The sequence below is a fragment of the Octopus sinensis genome, linkage group LG7 (assembly GCF_006345805.1).
Source record: "Octopus sinensis linkage group LG7, ASM634580v1, whole genome shotgun sequence".
NCBI classification, from domain to species: domain Eukaryota; kingdom Metazoa; phylum Mollusca; class Cephalopoda; order Octopoda; family Octopodidae; genus Octopus; species Octopus sinensis.
This window is the reverse complement of record NC_043003.1, coordinates 29023596-29041095: the sequence shown is the minus strand read 5'-3', so window position 1 is coordinate 29041095 and position 17500 is coordinate 29023596. Positions and strand designations below refer to the sequence as shown.

At 35.5% G+C, this 17500-nt stretch overlaps 1 protein-coding gene and 1 pseudogene across 1 annotated transcript; both read right to left on the bottom strand.

Annotated features, from left to right (window-relative positions):
* The window catches only part of LOC115213905, a 6595-nt pseudogene extending 1751 nt beyond the window's left edge, over window positions 1–4844 (bottom strand).
* Window positions 4845–15314: 10470 nt separating this feature from the next.
* Window positions 15315–17275, bottom strand: LOC115214068. The gene has a single exon (XM_029783109.2). It carries the CDS (start codon window positions 16877–16879, stop codon window positions 16382–16384), a length of 498 nt encoding a protein of 165 aa, XP_029638969.1. The 5' UTR covers window positions 16880–17275; the 3' UTR covers window positions 15315–16381.
* Window positions 17276–17500: the final 225 nt, after the last annotated feature.

The window sequence follows — 17500 nt, the reverse complement described above, 5'->3', positions numbered from 1 at the left end:
AAGAAAAATGAAGATGATAATGACGGCGACACGATGATGATGATGATGATGATGAGGAGGAGGAGGAGGAGGATGATAATGATGATGATGCTGATGATGCTGATAAGTAAGAGGAGGAGGGGAATGACGACGATGATGATGCTGTTGATCAACACTGGGAGAAGCATGTACACGATTTCAAATTTATAAGACGTCACAGCTTTGGTAGCTAGCCACGACGTAAAGAGCGAGAGTGAGAGAAAGAGAGAGAGAGAGAGAAAAGAGAGGGAGAGAGAGGGAGAGAGAGAGGGAGAGAGGGCGAGAGAGGAAAGGAGAGAGAGGGAGGGAGAGAGAAAGAAAGAAAAGGAATGGGCATTACAGAATCAATGATTGTTGCAGGCATGACCATCACAACATCTCCTTTGAAGTTACATTTCAATCACTAAACTATTGAAACAGAGAGTAAAAAATCGATAACCTAATGATTTCACCGACATTGACCTACATTTGTTCAGACTGTACTGGACTATACTGTGGCGGTGGTAGTGGCTGTAGTGGTGTCATGGTTTGTACTTTAGTGTGGCGTAGTGTATAGTGAAGTGGTGTTGGCAGTAGTTTGTGTGTAGTGTGCTGTCCTGCATTGGTATTGGTGAGGCTGATTGTGATGTGTACTTTTAATGCAGTGTCAGTGTAAGGCGATGATGGTGATGGCATTCACAGTGGTGGTAGCGGTGATGGTTGTAGTGGTGGCGGTGATGGATGTGGTGATGGTGGTTGTGATATTTGTGGCGGTAGTGGTTGTGGCGGTGGTGGTTGTGGTGGTGGTTGTTTAGGTGGTAGTAGTGGTTGTGGAGGTGATGGTTGTGGTAGTGGTGGTTATGGCAGTGATGGTTGTGGTGGTTGTGGTGGCGGTGGTGTTTGTGGTGGCGTTGGTTGTGGTGGCGATGGTTGTGGTGATTGTGGTTGTGGTGGTTGTGGCAGTGGTAGTTTTGGTGGTGGTGGTGATGATTGTGGTGGTGGTGGTTGCGGTGGTGATTGTTGTGGTGGTGTTAGTTGTGGTCGTGGTGGTAGTTGTGATGATGTAGATGGTTGTGGTGGTATTGGTTGTGGTAATGGTGATGGTTGTTGTAGTACTGGTTTTATGTAGTTTACTGTAAGTGTACTATGGTGTATTTGTGGTGTTGATAGTGTTGTTTTTGGTGGTGAGTGTAATAGTCACTGTTTCTTTACTGTACTTTAGTCAAATATACTACTAGTAGTATTACTGGTAGTGGTAGTAGTGGTGGTTGTAGTGGTAGTGGTGTTGGTAATTGTAGTGGTAATCTATTAGGTTATATCTGTTTGAATAAATAATTTATACATATTTTCGCATGCGTGGTTTGATCAATAAATATCCGGACTATTGCCATAGTAACGAAGCTAAAGCATTCAGAGTGAAGACACATGGCACAGATTGACCATTGACCTTAATCTCTGCTGTGCAAGTGCACTAAGTTTGAACGTTCTAGCTCACTTCCACTGTTTTCAGCAGTGCTTGGAAGAAACGTGTGTAGTGTGTGATCGTTGCACTGACCATGACAAAGGAAGTTGAGTAGAGAACTTGCATCAAATTTTGCCAAAAGTTTGGCGATGCCTGCAGAAAGTGTATGGAGAGGAGTGTATGAGTGCTTTAGACGTTTCCAAGATGGCCGAAAAATGTCGATAGTGACGAACGTTCTGGGAGACCTGTAACCAGCATAACTGAGAAAAATATCGCAGATGTGCGTGCAGCTGTGAGGGGAAATCGTCGAATTACCATTCATGGGTTATCAAAGGATGTGTAGATTAGTTACGGTTCAGTTCAGTATAGCAAGATTGTGGCAAAACTGCTTTCAGCTAACCAAAATGACTCGCGTGTTTCAGTTGCATAAGATCTCTTTGTGTCGAGAACGATGGAAAACTTTTTGAAAAAGGTCATAACGGGTGATGAATCGTGGGTCCTATAGCTATGACCCCGAAACAGAGGCTTAGTCTTCGCAGTGGAAGACACCAACCTCACCGAGACCGAAGAAAGCACGAATGAGTCGATGCAATGTGAAGACACTGTTGATCGTTTTCTTCGACTACAAAGGGATTGTTCATCATGAGTATGCTCCACGTGGTCAGACAATAAACAAGGAGTACTACCGTGACGTTTTGCGGCGTTTGAGGGGTGCTATTCGTCGAAGAAGGCCACAACTGCATACGTCCGGTGAGTGGAAATTGCACGATAACAATGAACATGCCCATTCAGCACAGCTTGTGCAGCAGTTTTTGGCTAGGCACAGCATTCCCCAGGTCTGACAGCCACCGTATTCCCCATATCTCTTGCGACTTTTTCCTCTTTATAAAAATCAATGCAATGTTCACACGCTACACACGTTCCTTCCAAGCATTACTGTAAACAAAAGAAGTGAGCTAGAACGTTAAAACTTAGTGCGCATACACAGCAACATTCAAGATCACTCTGTGTTAAGTGTCTTCACTCTGCTTGCTTTAGCTTCGTTACTATGGCAACATTCCGGATACTTATTGATCAAATGTTTCTCTTCAGTATTGGCTATTAGGTGGTTTTTTTTTAACTTTTACACTTTTGAATTTGTTCGCTCGGAAAAATCAACTGAAGTTGATATTTATTTATTTATTTTTCTTTCCACTAATTTCTTAAAAACTACGTAAAGTGGAAAAAGACGTAACTCGAAACAACGTAAGTAGAGGTATGCATACATAGTGTTTTTTAATGTTAGTTTTATGCTTTATGTGGAATACAAATGTATGCCGATTTCTCTTATGGTTTATTATTCCCCACCCCCTCTTTGATTGCCTGATACAGAGTTACATTCTTCTGATTGTGTGTGTGTGTGTGTGTGTTGGGTATTGCTGTGCTGAATTTGAGTATAATTTGTCTGTCTGTCTGTCTTTCTCTCTCTATCTCCCACCCTCTCTCTCACGGTTTGGTAGTTTATAAAGTGATATTTACGCAGTATTTTTTATGTTTCCTTATGGAATATGGTTTTGTGGGGCGCATCTGTATTTTGTTCAATAAATGAACCGCATTGCCATATGTTGTTAATTGTGTGATATTACTGAATATATGCACTATAGGCGCGATATATTGGTGGTTGTGGTATTTCTGAATGTATTGTACTGTAGTGTCTCCATCGGTGATTGTGATGCCATTGTTGAATCCTACAAAAATAAACATTATTCTGTCTCATGGGGGAACTCATTCCACTATGGCATTTATGATGCTTGTGAAAAAATTCCTGTTGCTTTCCTCATTCATGTGTGGAACAGTTCGGAGCGCTGTTTGCTCTAAGCCGTGCGCTTGTGTGCGCCTACATATGTTTTGCAACGAAGAAAAGAAAGTAAGAAATGAAGATACGTACATATATGTATGCATATATATATATAGTTAATCCAAACAAGAAAGCACAAAAAAAACACAACAACGCGAGGACGTGGAACAAATATAGTATTATTGGACGCTCAGGTTTAACGTTTCGAGCGGAGCTCTTCGTCGGAAACATAGGAGAAGGAAAGATCCAGAGAAGGGAAGACAGAGGAAAAAAATCGCCAACGGTACACATGCGGTCACATTTTGAATGAATATATATATATATATATATATAGTAGTAGTAACAGAAAAGAGGAATTTCGGTTGTCCCCACGTGGTGGATTGTAATGTATATAAGAAAATATATATATATATCAGGAGTGGCTGTGTGTTAAGTAGCTTGCTTACCAACCACATGGTTCTGGATTCAGTCCCACTGCCTGACACTTTGGGTAAGTGTCTTCTACTAAAGCCCCGGGCTGACCAAAGCCTTGTGAGTGGATTTGGTAGACGGAAACTGAAAGAATCCCGTCATATGTGTATGTGTGTGTGTGAGTGTAGTTTGTGTGTCTGTGTTTGTCCCCCGCAGCATCGCTTGACAACCGCTGCTGGTGTGTTTACGTCCCCGTAATCTAGCGGTTCGGGGTTGATTTGCTAGAATAAATTCTGGGGTTGATTTGCTAGACTAAAGGCGCTGCTCCAGCATGACCGCAGTCAAATGACTGAAACAAATAAAAGAATAGATGGGCACCAAAATCTTTTAAGCACTTATGGGTCATAATTTCGGCCCTGATGAGTGTGCACTTACTTTCAATAGACATAAAATTCGCTTACAATACAAGCTTCTGTGAAAAACCTCGACAAGAAATTCAGATGGAATATTGGTTGTGAGGAATTTTAACTGGTAGGGTGTTGCAGGACAGGGCTGGATTAAGACTCGCAGAGGCCCTAAGTATTTAAAAGATTTTTGTGTCCCCATATATATGTATTTCAAAATATAAACAATAATAAAACAAAATAAATTTTTAGTTTTCAAAACGAAGCAAAACAAACAATAACATGGAAAATAATATCTATTTTGTATAGTTCCGCTTTATTTATATTTCAAAAGCTTTCTCCAACAATTTTTTTAAATCGTGAAGTCTTTGACTAGATTCTCAAAATTAACCTTACGTTACAAATCTTCTGCGTCTATACTTATTTGAGATAAGGCATCTCGAATATTATTTTAGCAAGTTCAAAGTGATTTCTTTTGTGTGGTAAACCATGTACCATTTCTGTGATGCTTGTCTTGCCTTGATGCTCCAACTACGTGCTTAATCGTTAATCCAACGCTGGTGCCGGGTATATTGCTGTTGTTGAGGTCATTGCAGTTTTCGTTGTTGCCGATGCTGTTGTTATTGCTGTCGTTATTACTGTAGTCGCTATTGCTGCCATCATCGTCGTTGGTGTCGCTGTTGTCGTTATAATTGTTGCTGCTGCTGCTGCTGCTGCTGTTGTTGTTGTTGTTGTTGTTAAGCAACAAGACGGGTAAGGGTGATTAGGTGATGGTCTAGGGCTTAGGGGCGGGAGACCTCAGACCTTGGAAAAAAAAAAACTTTGGTCGTCTTGTTGTAGTCGAGGGCTCTTCGTTGACGCCCGACACCACTGGGAGGTGGCCCTCGAAGTCGCTGGAAATGGAGATCTCCAGGTCCAAATTCTTGAACGGCTGTTGCTGCTGTCGCTTGTTTAGCCCCATGTGAAGCCTGATCGAGCAGACCTACGACCAAAGACTCCATATGTGGACATCCCGTTTATAAATGAAGAAATTTAGTTCATTGAAACCAACTTCATTTTGTTCTCAAGGAAATGTTCGATTTAAGACTCAAACCCTTTATTTCTGCTTTCATTTGGGTTATTTTTATACCATATAGTTTAATCTGAAAAGTGTGTGCGCGGGAGATGAATTAGAAGAATCTGCGGAGCAACGGACAATATACCTTGTGATATTTTGTTTCGTTTCTTAATTTTCAATGTTAAGGTCTGCAGCTACACTTGTCGTTTATGTTGTCTAGTCCCAGGTTAAATTCAATGGAGCAGCAGTGACGCTCCTGTCTTTCTTTCTGTTTAAACATAGTATGACTATGAATTCATTACCTATAATTTACTCCTGCCGGTTTTAGACGGTAGCGTATAATGTGATGGAAATTTTGCTGTTGTTTCTAGCAAGTCGTGTAACCTCGTAAAGATTCCTTCGTAGGACTGTTATTTCTCCTGGGATCGCCGAAATAAGTATCAGTCATATACTGGGGTCGATTAAGTCGAATATACATCTCTTCTTGCCTCAGATATATGGCATTGCATCTTTGTTAGAGGTCATTACTTTAATCGTGGGAAAAATCAAAACTGACCTTATGTTTTGTAGATTGTTTCAGTTGGCAATGTTGATGGGGTTGCTACCGATAGGGAACCTGAGATAAATTTGGTAAGGCAGAAGAAGACTGTCGTTGGTCCCAGAGAGAAAGAAAGAGAGAGAGAGAGAGAGGGAGAGAGAGAGAGAGAGATAGAGAGATAGAGGGAGAGAGATAGGGGAGAGAGAGAAGTCTCTCAAAATTGTGAGAAGCTCTGTGTTTATGTAGGGCTTTTCAAAAATATTTCTTTAGGTAGGGACCCAGCAAATATTCAAGGGCACTTCTTTCGCTTTTCGAGGATCTGTGAATATCTATCTCTTAAAGGTATTGGTTAATCAGATTGAACTTCTGTATATTACTGCCTTGTGGATAAGGGGTGAATTTCATCAGGAGACAGTTCTAGTGGAGAACGATTGGGAAAATATTTAGTGCAATATTAGGAAATTTTGAAAAAATATGATGAGAGATAGCGTGGCCGTTGCTTTGAATAAACCTAGGTGAGAGTTATATAAATCGCATTAATTCAAAAGTGAATAACTGGTTGTATAAGTGTTAGAAGGGACAGGACGAAGAACTATAACGTGCCTGTATGCCAGCAGTAGTAGTGTGCAGCTGAGGGTGTCTTACCTAATCATTTAGACGACTTCCCATTGGGTCTTATATATTTGTATGAGTGAAGGCGCTTAGCCAAGTGGTTACGTTGTTGTGATCATGATTGATATTTGTACTAGGTGACACATTATGACCTTGAGCAAAGCACATCATTTCTGCGTTGCCCCGGTTTAGTCGACTATTGGTGCTTCACCTGTTTACCTCTTTCTCTCCTTCCGCTGTTCCATCTTCGATGTTTTTCTGGATCAAGAGTAGCAGGACTGAGAGGGTGTCTATGTATGATTGTGACTAAATACACCCGTTGATGTCTGATATTAGGGATGATATGGCCAACACGAATAAAGATCACTTGGTCGTTTCAGAAAGCGTATCAAGGCAGTAATCGAGACAGAATAGCCTTTTGCTATGCGTATGTAAGAATACATGTACCAAATTCTACAAAATTATGTTTTTTTTTTCTCTAGCACATATTTTTGTTCTCTTGAAATTAAAATTTTGTTCTTGTAGCATCTTGGGCAAGTGTCTTTTACAACAGAATAGCCTCAGGCTAATCGAAGCCTTATGAGTGTATTTAGTTGATGGAAACTGAAAGAAGCCTATCATTTAATATATATATATATATATATATATATATATATATATGCACGTGCGGGCGCACACACATACACATAAATATCCATCTCTTTGTGCTTGTTCTCTCCACCACTTGAAAATCGTTGTTGGTTTGTATACATCCTCAAAACTTAGCTGCTCAGATTTAGTGACAGATAGAATAAGTATCAGGCTTTTAAATATAAGCAATGGGGGTTGATTCGTTCGACAACATAACCCTTTGAGGCGGTGCCCCAGCATGACCACAGTCTCCACTGAGAGAAACAAGTAAAAAAAGATGGCATACCCTGTTGGTAACTAAAACAATTAGCAATAGCGTGTACAAGCTACCAGGGTATACATACATAATACTTACTTGTAAGCGACAACTAAGCCACTTTTTTATGTAACAGCAGTAGCACCTGATGAATCTTCAATCATTAAAGAAACCACCATCCACACATTTCCATAAGCCATCCAAGAATAAACCACATACTACACCATGCAACAAACAAACCATCAAACACACAGATCTATACCATTGACATACAATAAGGAAACAACACATAGATTAGTTTAAAATTCAGAAATTTTATTTTTTTCCATAAATATTTTTAATGATTTTTTTTTGTTTTCTGTAATAAATGATCTTCTCGGTGTGACAATAGGTTCAGCCTAGATATCAGCATCACCATTAGTCATCAAAATAATGAGAAATAAAAATAACATTTTTAATAATAATGATAATAATATCAATGATAATGAAATCAGCTTCGAGAAGGAATCAAATTTTAAAAAATATGGGAATGATATTCTTAATAGTAATGATGTTGATAATAGTGATGGTGAAAATGAGGATGATGATAACAGTAATAATAATAATAATGACAATGAGGTTTTATATATAATGGTATGTTGATGAGAGAGATGATGTTGATCTATGATGTTTTAACAAGCAAAATGAATGAAATGCTACAATGATGACACAATGTTGTTAATGTAAACATGTCAACTTACAAATATATATATATATATATTACACACATATGTATATATACATATGTAATGTCTATACATATATAGACATTAAAATATACATTTCATGGAAAGCACGACTCAGATGTTTGCATATAATACTGTGCTTGCAATTTTAGACATATGTACATAAATATATAAATGTTGTAAGTGATATATATATATATATATATATATATATATATATATGTATATATAGAGATTTAGCATGCTTCGGTATATGTGTGTTCCAAATGGCAATATAGTGATATGAATTGAAACATCCATGTTGCTAATGTACACATGAGCATGCACAGTTCATGTGCACACATGTAAAGAGCACAACACACACACACATACACACATGTAGCATTCACTTTGAGATCACAGTTGGATAATATATTCGGCCCTTCATAACGTATTGCCATACGTTATGATTTTTTTGTTTCTTATGTGTTTGTTTTCTAGAAAAAAAAAAAATAATGATAATAATAATAATGATGATGATGATGATGATGATGATGACGATTAACATGAACAACAAATAACGAAAAAATATTATCGTTTTCTTAACTAGGCACAAAGGCATGGAAAATAAAGAGGGAGTAGAAATGTGATGTTCATGCCTCTCCCAAGAGCATTAAGTGCAGCATGTGAAACCGAATAATGGATTCTATTCGGTGGACATTTTACTCTTGTATCACTGAAGGTCGCTACAAGCCAATAATAATGATAACAATCACAACCGTTACATGACAATATATATATGTAATATATATATATATGTGTGTGTGTGCCTATATATATATATAATATGTAAAACAGAGAACTCAATACAGGGTTGAAATGAGTGAAACCTAGCTGCTGCCAGAAAAGGAATTCTTATAACTTACAATCATAAATATACATGTGTATATATATATATATATATATATATTATATATATATATACATATATAGTAGAAATATGTATATATATATTATATATATATATATATATATATATATATATATATCTGTATGTATGTATGCAAAGAGTTATTCATTCTGTGGATTGCTCTTTAGTTTAGCATTATGGTCTACAAAAAAAATTATTAGCAATATATAATTATGTATTAGCTGTTGTTTAGCCATAAGGCTATACACTATGATTGCTTTCAATAATGTCTGTAATGCTGTGCTATTATGCACATCTATATGTATAAACACACACACGTGTGAAAAAGACGGAGAAAGGGGAGGCAGAATTTCTAAGGAAATACACAAACGAACGCCTGGCTGCACATAATTATGTCTAGCTGGTTGCATTTACACTGTTGCACAGTGCACAGATATGCAAGCAGTCTGTAACTCATGGTAGGCAAAACATTAAATGAATGCACACATGGAATGCACTCAACTGCACATGTGTATATGTAATGTGTATAGTTAATTAGATAGGCACATGTAGAGACATGCATATATGCACATGTGTGCGTGCATGTATATGCATGTGTAATGAGACAGAGACACTAAGCAAACATATATATATATATATGCATACACACATATGTATGCACATATATATACACATATATATAAAGAGAAAGATAGATATATCTATGCATATATTTGGAGAAGCTTGAATGTAGATATGTAAGTGAGTAAAATAAAATGTCTATGAGTGTGTGTGTGTATATGTGCAGAAATGTGTGTGTGTGTGTGTGTATATCATGAGTGAGGTGGGGTGGGGGAAATCAATCGATAAACCTATATTGAAAGCTATAAATAGATGCCGATAGATCAAGGTATGCATACGTCTGTGTGTGTGTGTGTGTGTGTGTGTATAAGTTGATATGCAAATGCACGATAAAAGATAGAATTAATTATAAATGTATTGCAAGAAGAATGGCAAGAATCGATAAATTTATTTATATAGTTTTATAAAGCAGTAAAAATTCCTTCAAACTACAATAAATGCATAAATTACACCAGATTTGTATTCTAGTCAGGTGTCTTCCTATTTTTAGCCTTGAATTCTATTTATTCTCGGCCATTCCTCGATATGTCTCAACTGAAATAGGACACCTTTAAAAAGAAAACCGATAGAATATACAATTGAAATGTTATCATGTATACCTTATATATATATATATATATATTTATATATACTGTATGTATATAGATATATATATTTATATATATTGTATGTATATAGATAGATACATACATACAGATATATAGATATATAGATAAGAATAAAGGGAGTAGATTTGCCAGTTGTTAGGGTTAGATATGGTTTTTAATTGTCTTTCTAGTCTTGGATTGTCTGCTACTTTATTCCTATGATAGTTGGCATGGGAATAATACTGGCAGCAATATAATAATCAAAGAAAGCGCTACCTTGTTCTATTAACATGTGACTGGTGTATTGAGGAAGGTGAGTAGAAAGGGAGGGGAAGTAGAGGAGTTGAGAGAGAGAGAGAGAGAGAGAGAGGGAGGGGAAGATATGGAGAGAGTCTGGTGGAAGAGCACAATCTGCTCTTTCTTTGTTCAGTGTGTGTGTGTGTGTGTGTGTGTGTGTGTGAGAGTATTTGATGGTACCCAAGTATGAAGCCTTTCCTTTTTTTTTTTTACATAAGTACATCCGTCTCAGAATAGCATAATATAGACATATGGACAAGCTAGATAGACAAATACAAAGACAGAAATACATACAGCTACATACATGTATGTATATATATATATATATATATGAAGAGAGAGTGAAAGAGACAGATTGCTAGATAAGCAGTCACAAAGACAATCAGAAAAATGGGGTGGGGAGGGCGAATAAAATATTTAGCTTGAGTAGATTAGTAAATAGTAAGATAGGTGGGTAACATGCTAGTGAGTGGGTAGGCTGTGAGGAATGTGGGTAGATTGCTTAATGGGTAGAGTTCTGAGGGGACTAGGAAGTTGATTCATGTACACATTCACCTACAACAGAGCAAAATCAAACATAGTCTATATATGGTAGAAGATTACTATGTGTAATGTCTATCTACCTATCTATCTATCTATCTATCCATCTATCTGTCTATTATATATATATATATATATATATATATAATTTATACACATTATATATAATTTATGTTATATGTATGTGTGTATACATACACACTAGAACATAGGAAAAAATAAATCTTATGTTATGTTTGGGGCCTAAATGGTAAGGTGTGTAATTTTTTCATCATTTGACAATTATGACAACAAAATGTCACAACCTCTATTACATAAGCCTAAATTATATGACTATTGTATTTAAAATAATCTAGTTTAATCCCCTTATGATAACAAAGATTAAGAATGAGCAATAGTTAATGAATCAGAGATTATCACGAGTTAATATAATAGATAAGAAGGGCAACCTTGGTCTGACAATAAGACCTGCTAGAAATAGCAGCGATAGCACTTTGACATTACTCTTTGCAGTCAATTAAAAAGGAAGGACATATTGAGCAATGAATGGAATATGGACAGCATTTGATTGTAGGTTTTCAAGAGAAGTGCTTTTACCTTGGGCCAAAGAAAGGCAACATTAACTACAGTAGTGAATAAAGTGCATTAGAATATTCTTTGATCTGAATGCCTTTCTTCTCGTATGTGTGTGTGTGTGTGTGTGTGTAAGTATGTGTATGTGTGCATAAGCATGTGAGTCAGTTTGGTTCTTGTGGAGTTCCTGATAGAAACGGTCATATTTCTCTAAGCACAAGAGCACACCAGCAGTTAAACCGTTGCAGAAAGGCAGCAGTTAGATCTGTACCATGTGTTTAAATATAGCTGAAAGCCCTTATATTCTATTTACCAAAATCTGGTGCCCTATATAACTAGAGTCTGGTGCCCTATTTAACCAAAATCTGTTGCTCAATTAACCAAAGTCTGATTAATTAAGCCAAGACCAAAACACAATGCAGTGAACAAATTATATATAATCAAATACGATTCAATACAATTCACTCATATAAATATCAAGTTTAATAATAATAATAATAATAATAATTCTTTCTACAATAGGTACAATGCCTGAAATTTTGAGGGGTGGGGTTAGTCGATTATATCAACCTCATTATTCAACTGGTATTTATTTCATTGACTTCTTAAATGACAACACTACTATCATTGTATATTTGTATAGATTTTGAATAAAGTATTCCATTGCTGATGGCAAATGAATGAAAGGTGTTAGCTGTAGTAGCTGTGGCTATTGTTAATAGTGGTACTCTTCCGTGATCAATAATGTAGTTACCATTAAATTAAAGTGCTTTCCTTAAAATATATATGGTCTTCTGAGCATGTCAGAAAATTATCATAAATAATATCTATCTATCTATCGATATCTATCTCTCTCTCTCCCTCTCTCTCTCTCTCTCTCTCTCTCTCTCTCTCTCTCTCTATCATATATAAAATAAGAATGGTGTTTGTACACACTGTGCACAAAACACAAAAGCCTAGCACAGAGTATGCTTTAATATCAGCATTCGACATCAGGTCATTGGGAATGTCTTTTGTTATAGGGCACTCCATTGCAGAGGAATTCCAACCAAAATCCAAGGACAGATGGCTCCCCACTTGTTTATCCCCACCATTACCTCTCTGAAGAACATGACCAACAAAAGCCAACCATGATATAATATAAGTGATGGGGCAGAATTATTTATGTCTACATATGTTGTGTGTGCATGTATCTGTGCATATATCCATGTGTCACGTACACAGTTTATATATATAATATATATATATATATATATATAATATAATATATATATATTGTGTGTGTGTGTAAATAAGTTCGTATATGCACATATAAGCAAATAGTGAGAAGGATAAACACACAGATTGCATTTTATATATATATATAAGCATAAATGATAGAAGGGTAACTTTGAAAATGGCGGTATTTCAAACTAATTAGTGAGCTGAAGGTCGCTTGCAACGCTAATAAGTCTGGAACAATCCTGTGCAAGCATGCTGTATCACCAGCAGTAGTAGTAGTAGCAACAGCTTTAAGCTTCAGATTTCATGCGATTTGTGTGTGTGTGTGTATGTGTGTAACAGTTGCAAAGAGGTGAACTAAAACTTTAATGTATATCTAAGTCTGCATGTGATTGTAAATATATATACATATATACCAAATATATAAGTATTTTGCACATTACTTAATCATCAGTATATTTTTTATCTGATATTTAATATTTCTATTATATGTAATTTTCTAGATGGTGTAATTTAATTATTCATTTTGAATTGATAAAAGGTGGTTTTTTTCTAATTTATATAATATTATATTTTGTGAAATTTGATTTAGTATTTCTAAATTGAACTTTTCCCTGTAAGTTTGGAATAATATTCCCTCAAATTATCATTATTATATATACATATATAAAGATAGATATATGTATGTATGTATATAAATACAGATACATACATATCTAACATATATAATACTATGATGTATATAATACATATGTATACCTATGTGAATGTATATAAATTTGAATGGCTATATAAAAAAAGAACTGACTGACACAGAAAATAGTATATAACTAAATTTTAGAGAGAGCTATAAAATTTGATAAAGATCAAATTGCTATACATGTTTAAATAGTACTCTGAATAGGTGAAGGTAGAGATCTGTTTGCATGTGTGTTGCTTTGGTTGAGTGTATGAACATTTAGTGAATTTACACACATGTGAATACATCCATGCGCACACATGTATTTATGTATGTATAATTGCATGCAGCTAGTTAATGAGAGAGTTATAAGCAGTGATTTTTGAAGTTTTAATTCTCAATAAATTAAAGCTTCTTTACTTTAATCTCAGAATTGAGTTCTTTTTCTTTGTCATGTATATAATAAATATATATATATATATATACACACATACATGTATGTATATATATATATATAGATATATATACATATACAGATATATATATATATATATATGCTTATATGTGTGTGTGAGTATGTGTATGCATATATATGTGTATGTATATAAACACAAATTAGAGATGAACAAAGGAATTATCCATACTATTTGAATCTATGAAATCATGTTATAAGATTTAAACACAACTTATAAATGTTTAAATGCATAAAAGCTGGGTGTGTGAATTTGGATGGAAATGGCAAAAAAAAAAACAAGAAAAAAAAAAACCAACAAAAAAAAAAACAAAAATAGACAAATAAATATGTAAATGGAAGCAACAATTTGTGCCTAATTAGACACAGCAGTGACAACAGCAACAATAACATAGAGAAGAAGAACGGTGACTAAATGATGGAATGGAAGTGAGCAGGAAAATGTCACCATGCGAAGAATTTTGTCAAAATATGCCTGGAGCATTTAGCATCATGTGTAAATGTAGTTGAGTCATGCTTGGAGTATGGGATTGTGGTGTAAAGAAAAGAAGAATAAAAGCCCAAATGTGCATGGATGTAGATAGGTATGTATATAACTATACATATCTATATGTGTGCATGCACATGTGTGAATACATACATACATAATATATATATATAATTATATATATATATATATATATATATATATATCCACATGAAACTGACAGACTACAAGATGGGTGGGGTGGGGGAAGTGAAGAATGTACATTAATAAATATATTATTTAAATATGATAAATAATTAAAAGCAGTATTTGAGATTCTGCACGTTGTCTTTCACTTCCCTGTCTCTTCAATATATATATATATATATATATATATATATATATTATATATATATATATATATACCACACACATACATATAATATTTTTGTGTGTGTGTGGTGTGTGTGTGTGAATATAGGTGGTTTTTCTGCCACACCTATATATATATATATATTCCCTTATATCGCCTGGCAGATCGATATATTTGGAGAGGTGGGGGGCTGTTAAGAAGATGAAGAACAAAGAACAAAGGTGTATGGGGGGAGGGGGGAACTGAGGAATATGGAAGAATCTTTGAATTTGTTTTTCTTCGCAAAAAGAAAAAAAAAGAAAAAAGAAATAAATAAAAATAAATGTAAAGAAAAGAAAACATCACTCACATGAAACGACACAGCGTTATGAAATGAATGAATAATAGTCATTTTATAAGTTCCAAAAATCACAATTGGTGTGAAAGGAATGAAATTTAAAGGAAAAACAACAAAAACAATACCAAAGTCAAAGAACAAAAAAATGACTCACAGTAAGCCCATTCATATATATATATATAATATATATGTATGTGTGTGCGTGTGTGTATGTATGTATACATACACAGTATACACACACATATGAATGTATATAACAAGGTCTGTTGAATATATAAGGCTCTTTATAGATATTTCTGATTTTGGGTCTTTATCTTGTTCTCTGATCTTTTTTTTTTTTTTCCTTTTTTGAGTGAAGAGAAAGTTTGTTATTTCTTCTTGGTAGCGCTGTAACTGGTGTTCTTCTTATTGTTGTTGTTTAAATGTTAGTTGAGGGCCAGTTCCTTCTCACCCCTATATCACTGTAATATATTATCAACAAGTCCCTTTGAGGTCCGATCAATTCCTGAATATGAAGTTTTCCAAAAGGAAAAAAAAAAAAAAATTAAATGAAAAATGTTCCTATAGTGTTTTCCTTCTTAGTGTCTGGAACAAATTGTAGTGTCATCATCATCATCATCATCATCATCATCATCATCATAATCATTATCATCAGATCAGTAATTAATTCATCTGAAAAATTAATTCTGTGGGTTGTTGCTGTCTCCTTGTGGGCCGCTTTAAAAAGCACAAAAAATAAATAGAAATAAATGGGTTTTTTTCTGATTTTTTTTTTTGTTTTCTTACTGTGAACTTCCTCCCGGGAGGGCATTTTCTTCCCTTTTTTTGAAAAACAAAACGTGGATGATTTTTTTCCTTCTGTTAACCAGACCCAGGGTAGTCATCTGGTTTCTGGATATTTTTCGGTTATCACCACGTTTTCTGTCTCTCTGTCTCTGTCCGTCTCTTTCCCTGTTGTTATCATCCATTCTTTCTTTTTCTTCAGGGTATTCTTATTCAGCAAGTCTTTCAAAGAACTTTGGTTTTTTTTTCTTCCCCTCTTGAAAACAAAAGTAATTAAAAACGAGAAGAAAAGAAAGAAAAAATCTTCCTTTCTGTATTTTTTCAATTTTTTCCTCTTCAGCTTCTTTGTCATGTTTCACCATTTAAATATTTAAAAAAAAATCCAACCTTCCACTTCTTTCAAAGGAGTTCGAAAGAAGAGAAAGATAAAGAACTTTAAATGGGAATGCTGGATTTTGTAAGAACAAAAGAACACGAATATATATAAATATACACATTCATAGAGAAATGTATATATATTATATATATATTTTACTTCGTTAAAAATGTGCATGTGTAGATATTTATACATACACTGAGGGAACTTCCAACGTTCAAACATCTTCATCTTCGTCATATTCTTTCAGAGTTGGTAGAACAGGAGACTTTGGTATGGGTACCGTCATTTCGGGTACGATAGAGGGTTTCGATAGGCAGCAACGATTATTTTTGTAAGATTTATACGACAAGGACTTCACCCATTCATCTGCTTCACGCTCGGTTTCACACTCAAATACAATGGTACAACCTTCGCTGTTATTCGGAATTATAACAAAGCGATTTCCTTTCTGTGAATCCTTGGTCACCACACATCTCTTGATACGGATGAAAGCGGAAGCATTACAGAATTTCTTGTCCCGATAGATGACAGCAAAGTGTTCGAAGCCGCTCCAGTAGACGTTGACAAAAACGGCCAGTTGTCTGTTTGGCCCTATGATTAGGTAGAGATGACCACATTTTACAGGTGCGCCCTGTTCGCTTGGCAACGGCATGTTTTCGTCAACAGCAGAGAGAGATGCTGGTAAAGCGTCGATACAAGGAAAACCCTTCATTGTTGTGTTAGGAGAATATATGTTAGCTGTCACGTTTCCAAATAAAATTCAATATAGTGGTTTTATGATGAAAATAAAAGCTCCAACTTGCGGTTTTAGTAAGATCGTAGTATAGAAGGCGAGTTATATATACGAAGGTACGATATATATTGGGTAAAACGAATGAAAGAACAAAATAAACTTGTTGCGAATTGTAGTAGAGTAAACGAGAAACGATCAGTTTAGAGTAGAATCGCACACGGCATGGAAAGTAAATGACTTGTGTGTTGTGGTTGTGGTTTTATAAACCCAGCTTGGCTGCTGATTATAGACTTGTTTCAGGTCACTGTCTGAAATGGCAAGCCTGCTAGCTTAGCTTATTTATATACAGACACGGATATGAGGTTAGAAAGGTGCGTGCGCGCGATAGCGAATAGCTGTATGAGTATGCGAGTGTGTGCGACTGTGCGAGTGGCTGTATGAGTGAAGAGTGTGTGCGAGTAGATGTATGAGTATGCGCGTGTGAGTTTGCTGTGACTGCGCTTGATGCTTGCGGCTATGTGCGTGTGTGCAACTGTTCTAACAGCCTGTGGCTGTGTCTGTGTGAGCGTGTTTGCATGTATATGCGTGTGTGCACCGCCT